Genomic DNA, 8,799 nt, shown 5'->3' with positions numbered 1-8,799 from the left:
TATTTCGCATCATTCATTAATTTACTTACATTAATTTATTAATTTACATTTTTTGATGGTGTATTTTTAAGACACCCAGCGGTGCAGATGCTATTCTCCCCTCCTGCACCCCCGGTGACTCACTCCTCTGACCCCCCCCCCCCCCCCCCCCCCTTCCCAAGGTGACTCACTCCTTGACGGAACGGGCGCTCAGAGACCTCAGCCAATCAGGGGAGGGGCCGTCGGAGACACAGGATGCTGCGGGCATGTTCTGTCACGAAACACTCACAGCGGCCCTGTGTAACCTGAACAGGCGTTCACCTCAGACCTAACGGACAGGACCTGCTCCATTAGGACCCAGTGCCTGCCGGGAACGCCCTAGGGTTTCCAGGGCCGGTCGCACCTCCCCGGGGTTGACATGCAAAGACTTCACCACTTGATATTCTGAACAAGTTTATTGAAATATAAAGAGATCACTGTACATTATGGGGCTCTGTCCACGTCTAAAGAATGAGCAGGAACCTCCTCCCGCTCATCACTGAACACGAGGAGGCACCCGCTGCGCTCGGAGCGCCACACCGTGGTGCTCCGGCGCCCCCTGCTGGTCACCCTGCATGGGGCAGGATGCTCCCGGTCGGTCTGCCCCCTGCTGGAGGCTCCAGACTCAAACTGCTTAAATCCACCGCCCCGCCACGCCCCCGTCCAGCGCTGCGGTACCACTGCTGCCGGGGCGCCCTTGAGCCAGAGAGCGAGAAGCCCCCCTCACCCCCCTCAGCAGAACACACAGTATGTACAGAAACAGTCTGGGGGTCCCTGCGCCCGCGGGCCCTCAGTTGAGCTCGCGGACGATCTTGTTGACCTCGGTGCCCCTGAACCCGATCGCCCCCAGGTCCTTCATGACCCCGCCCTTGTCCCGGGCGGCGTGGCGCGCCACCGAGAGGCTGAAGGGCCGCAGGAAGCCGTTGGCCTTCCGGAAGTTCTTCCCAACGGAGTAGACCTCGTGGATCAGGTCCTCCAGGCAGATGATGCCGTGCTCGCCTGGGGGGGGGGGGGGGGGGGGAGACACTAGGTGAGAACCAGGTAGGAAAAGGTTTTGTTTCGAGGTAAGTTAAGGCAGCAGACTCTCGCAAAATTTTAATAAACATCCCAGTCCTCAACAACTCACAACTACTAGTAACATTACTGTGAGCCCATCAACGTAATCGAAACATGCTCTGGACTGAATCGAGTTTAGTTTAGTAGGTTTGTACTCTGTCCCTCACACACAGACTTCTACTTTCACTGACTATTTCCATATCGATATGGAAATAGTCTGTGATAGAAGTCTGTGTGTGAGGGACAGAGTACAAGCCTAATAAACTCAATTCAGTCCAGTTTTATTGCAGGGAAGCGGTGGTTAAACTGTGTCATGCGCTATCCAACTGTGTAACCATGGAGCACCTCGAACCCGGCTTATTAAGGTGAAGGCTGATTAGTTGAAACACTTGAAACAAAGTTCCTGCTAATATTGATGGGGAAATAGTCAGTGATAAAATTAAGTTAGTTTTATTACAGGGAAGCACGATCAGGGGATGGCTAGAGAATAGTGTGTTTGTGTGTATGTTATTGCAGTATAATTATGTTAAAGGTTTGATGTTGTCTTTTTGCACTATTAACATTTGGAGGATGGGGAAACGTTATTTCGTTCCTCTTTAGAAGTTGTCGCATGGTCGGTCTGAAAATAAATCCTTTTGACTTTGAAACAGATAATCCCCTGTTCCCGTTCAAGTGAGTCATTTAAACTTAGGCCGTTGAGTACTCATCCAAAGCGATGAACAATATTTCATGCGTCAGAAGAAAGAGAAACCAAACGTCACCAAGTTAACCCAATCCCCGTAAACAAAGAGAGCTCGGTTAAGGCCCCGTCCACACGAGTGCGACCATCAGAGGCACCACAGACGTACCCAGGTGCTGCTCGATCAGGTTGTTGTCCGTCAGAGCCACCCTGCGCTTCTTGATCTTGGTCTGTCCTCTCTTCAGGATCAGCTCTCGGACCGACTTCAGGTTGGGGAAACTGTTGGAGGAGGGGGGGGGGGAGTGAGGCTAACGGCTGACCAGCTAAGTACCTTCAACCACAGAATATCATACTTCTGAGGCAGGGTTGCCAACACTGCCAAACTGCCAACATCCATTGGGTCAGATTTCCCCCCCAATATGGCAACACTGATCTCAGGGCCATAACCATACGACAGTGTAATCAGTGTAGGGTAGATGGGTGTATACTACAGATTCAACCACACAATACAATATTATGTCTGAGTGGCGATACCATATGCATTGTGATTTTGTAAATTGTGAGACACAATTATGATTTTGCATGTGCAGTTTTGTCTTGTGTGGATTTAATGTACGGGTACGTTTAAATTGTTTATATCAATGCATTACCCCTACGGCTGGACCCCGGATACAGCTAGCAGCATGTTAGCATGTGCACCAGGACTACAGCTAGCAGCATGTTAGCATGTGTACCAGGACTACAGCTTGCAGCATGTTAGCATGTGCACGAGGACAACAGCTAGCAGCATGTTAGCATGTGCACCAGGACTACAGCTAGCAGCATGTTAGCATGTGTACCAGGACTACAGCTAGCAGCATGTGCACCAGGACAACAGCTAGCAGCATGTGCACGAGGACAACAGCTAGCAGCATGTGCACGAGGACAACAGCTAGCAGCATGTGCACGAGGACAACAGCTAGCAGCATGTGTACCAGGACAACAGCTAGCAGCATGTGCACGAGGACAACAGCTAGCAGCATGTGCACCAGGACAACAGCTAGCAGCATGTGCACCAGGACGACTCACCCCCAGGCGACGTAGGGCTCCACCACCTTCAACATGGCCAGAGAGCTCTTGTTGATTTTGATGAAGACTCCGCTGAAGAGCTTCCTGAGCCGGAACATCTGGATGACGTGGCGGACCTTGGGGCACACGCCTTTGATCCTGAGGAGGAGGAGGGAGGAGCTTGAGACGGAGGCCGTGTGGAACGACACCTCAGTGGAGTCTGGGGACCGGTCCTCAACACGTCCATGGGTCATACAGCTCCGAAGAGGTCGATTTTATAAGAGGTTGCGGTTTATTTTGTTTTGTTTGTCTCTGTGGCCTGCGGCTGTGCGTGTGTAGTTTAGGGCGGTTCCCTGTAATTTAATAGGTGGCATCAATGTCAAGAATCTTTTACAGGAAACAATTACGGGATTTATATGATTATGTCTATTGTGACCAAATGGAACCGGTTCCACTGTGGCTGAAACCAAGAGCCGAGGACTACTCGGAGCATAAAAAATGTTTGGTAAATAAATACCACAGAGAAAAATCTGCCGATCAGCATCTCTGTGAGATTAGCTCTGTGATCGACAGGAAAGACGGATTCAGAGAAGGGGTCCAAATCGTCTCCTACAGGAAGCATCAACTAGAACTTGATTCGAGGATACGAGACGGGCGACAGTCATTTTCAACAACTTCCACTCAAACGGTGTCTCCTGGTGTCATAGGCAGGCTATAAGTCAGGTCTACAGCCCCCGAGGCCTCCATCAATCACAGAGTAAACACCTATTATTATTTTATAATATGGATCTATTAAGACATCTTACAAAAAAAGCTGTTTGTCGCCCAGTCCTTTAGGATTGTCTCCACACAGTGAAACCCTGGTGGGATAGGTCTAGTTAAGGCATGGGGTTGGAGCCCCTACAGTCATTTATTCCGCTGAAAGCTTTCTCCTGAACATTTACCGCCTGTCGACCCCGAACAACAAGCCTCACAGTCAGAGTTAAGTGGTTTGTTTCACATAAGCTTCTTGTTGGAATGGTGTTCAGCTTAGGGTTGCCGCGGTGTGGACATTTTCACACCGAGTAATACGCTTGTGTCAACACCGGTATTACCGGTATAAACGGTATTAACTTTGAAACTATAGGTCAACCGCCATCTTCTCCGTCAACTCCCCTCTCACACTCGGTGACAGCGGCTGGCAGAGCGCCAATTCTCTGCGTCTTATAACGTCTCATTATATATAATAGTATAATATAATTTTATATATCATAATATCCCGGCCAAAAGCTCTGTGCGCCTCCGGATGGCCGTAGCGCGGGGAGCTCACGTAGGGATTGGGCTTCGCGGGGTTTGTTTACTGGCGTTGCTATGGTTACCGGTCTTGTAAGGAAGCACGTCAATTCTCGGCGCGACAATTCTCCCGCACAGAGCGGAACTGTGGCCTATTGTACACATTTTAATTTTCTTAATAATAATTATATTATTCATTTTTACTGAATTTGTTTTTTATTACTGAAAAAAAAATAAAAAAAATACTTGGGTGTTGCCAGTGTGCAACACCGAGTAATCGGTGTGCAACACCGAGTAATCGGTGTTGGCCTCAACACCGGTAACACCGTATACCGCGGCAACCCTAGTTCAGCTCCATTCCTATAAGATCTAAGAATGAGTAGAAGTCCACTGTCAATGGTTTTATGGTCCGGTTGAAGCGGTTCCTGGTCGGCTGGTCTCGGCTCTACTCACTCTTTGATGCGCACGGCGAAGGCCAGCTTGTTCTTGGGGGGCAGGGCGGTGGGAGGGCGCTGCTTGAAGCGCCGGATGCGCGTCTCGTCCCGGCTGGCCCGGTGCCCTTCCCTCAGAATGTCCTCCAGCCTCTTGAAGCGGAGCGGCTTCCCCTTGGAGACCTGGAGGAGCCAACACAGGGCAGCGTCACGCACCCGCGGGGACCGAGTTCAGAGCCACCTCGTTGAAGGCCGGGGTTAGTCCTAAAATCATTTTAATTTTGCCTCTTCATTCTGTACAAGGACGAGTGCATTCTCTCGTTTTTACATGAAAACAACCTACCTATTAGGAATGCGCGATATAAACGATATACGATATAAACGATAAAAAATGGCCTACGATAGAGATTTTAGTTATATTGCTCTATCGCGATAATGTATGTTTGACGCGATCTATCCATGACTCGCGAAATATAAAGAGCCACGAGCTGCAACCGTCTGCAACGCATCGTCCGCGACCCGCGAATTTTAAAAAGAGCCACGAGCTGCAACCAGCTGCATCGCATCATCCGCGACACGCGAAATTTAAAGAGCCACAAGCTGCAACCGGCTTCAACGCATCATCGTCTAAGTAAATATGGCTGAAAGCGAAACGGAGGAGCTGGTGATTGCTCTCATTTCATGTTCATTTCAAAATTATATGCGTTCATTTTCCACTTATTGTTTTATGTTTTAATAGCAAGTATCTGTGCACACACTTGTAAGATTTTTCTTTATTTAAAATAGCCATGCCTAATACTGGACGTATTTCCCTAATTCACAGTATCCGTTTCTTTATTAACAAGACACCACCAATTTTTATTTCATTAAGGGAAGTATACGTCATTACACAGAAGATTTTTTTCTTTTTTAAAGTCTCTGCAGCTACAACATTATGTTGTATGATTAGTTTTGCACAATAAATGTTCTCAAAACGACATACATTTAGCAGTTTAGCTTTCCTTAGAGTCTATGTAACCTGTTCTGAAATGGTTCTATTATGATTTATATATCGTGATATATATCGTTATCGCAATAGGTTGCATGTATATCGCAATATGAATTTTAGGCCATATCGCCCATCCCTACTACCTATCATTCGCTGCCACTGGAAAAAAAAGAACATACAAATAAATAACCAACTTTTTTTTTTTTAGGCCTTAGGAGACAACGTGTTCAAGGAGGCCTGCAGGGAGACCTGCAGACCAAAGGGGCCTGCAGACTCCCAGCCCAGAACCTCTGGGCTGGGAGTCACAACGTCTTGCATTTGTATCTCTGCCGACTCCAACCTCTAACTCTGGTTAGAAGAGAGATTTGTTGTCTACGGGGAATGGGTTAACCTAACGATTGTCAGTGCTTGGCACTTGGTTCTATGAACATCCTTACTGAACCGACAGATAATGGTTTCAACTTCTTCTGACAAAAGGTTCTTATGCCGCTTTTCCACTGCATGGTACCAGCTCGACACGACTCGACTCGACTCAGCTCGCCTTTTTTGCGTTTCCACCGCGAAAACATGGTATCTGGTACCTGAAGTGGCTGCTTTTTCTAGTACCGCCTCGCTCTAGGTTCCAAGCGGCTGAGCCGATGCTAAAAGGTGACGTCGGCAGACGGCCGGCCACTGATTGGCCAGAGTGTGACGAAGTCACGAGAGCGACATGGCAACCATGCTGGTAACAGCCATAGCAGCGCCGCAGCCAACATATTCCACTTCTTCAACATGCCAGCTAATAATACGAACACGAATACCATCGCATCGATGTTCTCCATTGTTGTTATGTGGGTTCTGTCCATGTGTGGGTTACGTAGGTGTTGTTTGCGTCGCGTACAAAAATACGTCACAGCCCTTTCGCGCAGCCGACCCCGCTCACGTCCCGGAGGTACTATTTGCGGTGGAAAAGGACCCGCGCTGCTACCGTGTCGAGTCGTGTCGTGTCGAGTCGAGCTACATGTGCGGTGGAAAAGCGGCATTATTGTAGTCGCTTTGGATGGAGAATCAGCTAAATGTCAGTTCCCTTCCAATGGTTTACCAGTTAGGTAAACAAACTCACCGTGTCCCTCTTGGCCAACAACAAGCTGGTTATATAACACCAGTGTTTCCCCTACCATTGTTCAGGCCTGGCGGGTCGCCAGGCCAACGAGCGCCCCCGCCAGGCCAACGAGCGCCCCCGCCAGGCCAACAACCGGCCAAAAAAAAAAAAAAAACGAAAGAGAAAGAAAAAAAACCTGCTGTGTCGCGCGTGCGCAGATGATGCCCCATCATAACGGACAATCTGACAGCATTAAGTTATATCATCATTAGCATGGCACCACCAAAAATAGTATTGTAAATAAAATTATTTTATTGTTAATAACGTGTTTATTGAATCATTATCAACTTGTGATGGCTAAGCAAGTGTTTTATATGGAAATAACCAACAAATACTCTAGCATCCCGTGAAAAATGCATAACAAATCACACTATCAGCTCTTACCACCGGGCCTAAAAAAAATTCTAGGGGAAACACTGAACACTGACTGCTCAGGATATCAGAGGAGCCAACAGTTAAGTGTCAAGCTCAAAGCACAAACAACCGACCTAACGAAGGCGAGCCAATAGTCGGGTCTGCCTTGAAAATCAAAACAAAGCATCTACTTTATATCCAGTACACAGGAGAGGGTAGGTTAAGAGTTCATAGTGGTACCCTGTGAATAACAGTAATAGATTCATAGAGTTTACAACATTGATTATTCAGTTTAATGTCGTGATCATCACGATTCTCATACCTTTCTCTTGTCTAGCAGGGCGAGCTTAGCCTGCGTGGCCTTGATAGCCTGGTACGCCTTCCTCTTCTTCAGCAGATGCTCCGGGACCAGCTGGATCACCTTCTTCCTGCAAACCAGTTTAAAAAACAACATCAACAGAGACCTCACTGGACGTCGGTCGACGACACGAAACAGTTACACAACCAGCCGGCCGCTATAGATATAATCCTTTAAGATGACAGGACGGTGACGTTGAGGTGCTGGAGAACACATGGTTTAGATTCTACAGATAACACAGCTATTAGTTCTACAGCTCCTCTCATGAGGCGGTAAACACAAGCACACCGACACTTTAGGTACCGAACTCGGCAGGACAAAATACAGATGCTACTCCTTCTATATGGTCACGGTATTAGAGGCGTTCAGTTGTATTTTCCTCTGAATATAAGCCGTGTGTCGGGGTCTTCTGTGAGACCAGGGGCTGCTCTTGCTCGAAGGAACCCCGGCAGCAACATGTGAGCTTTAAACCCTAAAGTCTCCACCGACAGGACCCCATCCCGTCCCGAATCCAGAGCCCCACGGGTCGTGTGGACCGCCGAGGAGACGGAGCGGGAATCCGAGCCGGGAAAACAGAGGATGGACGCAGATATTGCCGTTCCAATGTGAAGAAGAATACTTACTCAGGTTCCGCCATCGTGGATGTTGAAGAGCGTAATGCAGCGGCGCGTCGCACGACAATGACGACACAGCGGCGCTCCGGGCTCGCCCCTCAGAAATGTTTTGTTTTTTGTTTTTTTGCTGAATTAACAGAAAAAAATTCTATATTATACTACTATATAATTCGAACTATATTATTATCTTATTCTAATAATTATTATTGGTTATTAGCATTATTGTAATATAATTATATAATAAACATTATTGGTTATAGTATGTTTTTTTTGTTATGGTCTTATTAATCCTTTTCTAAATGGCCGAATTTATTTATTTAAATTCCACAGGATAAAGATACATCAGAAAAAAATCAGTAATCAGATTTGAGAACAGAATAATAAAGTTACATGAAGGCTTTCATATCATAGGATCATCTGTAACCCAGCACCCAGGCTGACATAACAAAGGATAAACTGTAACCAATCACATGCAGGCTGTGTATTGAAAGAATCAGCGTGATAGCGAGTCCAGTATACGATAAGGTAGTTACTGTTAAGGTAGTCAAGTATGTTTAGTGTTAAGGTGGTCCGGTATGTCAAGGTACTTCCTACATGCAAGGCCGCCTTAATTCACGGGCTAACCTGTGTTGAAGACCCAGGGCCTATGACTATCAGGAGGCCTATCATACTGGCTCATGATATGAACACTGATACGAACACTCTCAGCCCCAGGGCCCAATGGCAGTTAATGCAGGCCTGCCTACATGATCTTAGATCTTGGATCCAGAAGCTGAACAACACTCTAAACTTCTGGGAGGAGTCGGCATAGAACCTGGGCAGGAAACTAGGAAGTGTGAAT

At 47.4% G+C, this 8,799-nt stretch overlaps 1 protein-coding gene across 1 annotated transcript; it reads right to left on the bottom strand.

Moving 5' to 3' along the window:
- Nucleotides 1-419: 419 nt before the first annotated feature.
- rpl7l1 (ribosomal protein L7-like 1) lies at nt 420-8,077 on the bottom strand. The gene is made up of 6 exons (XM_060041469.1): nt 7,968-8,077; nt 7,309-7,414; nt 4,526-4,686; nt 2,822-2,959; nt 1,923-2,032; nt 420-1,017 (listed from the first exon to the last, which is right to left on the bottom strand). The coding sequence occupies exons 1-6, from the start codon at nt 7,979-7,981 to the stop codon at nt 809-811; spliced, it is 738 nt and encodes a 245-aa protein (XP_059897452.1). The 5' UTR covers nt 7,982-8,077; the 3' UTR covers nt 420-808.
- Between the last annotated feature and the right edge of the window lie 722 nt (nt 8,078-8,799).

This window comes from Gadus macrocephalus, chromosome 21, assembly GCF_031168955.1.
Source record: "Gadus macrocephalus chromosome 21, ASM3116895v1".
NCBI classification, from domain to species: domain Eukaryota; kingdom Metazoa; phylum Chordata; class Actinopteri; order Gadiformes; family Gadidae; genus Gadus; species Gadus macrocephalus.
This window is presented reverse-complemented; position numbering and strand designations above follow the sequence as displayed.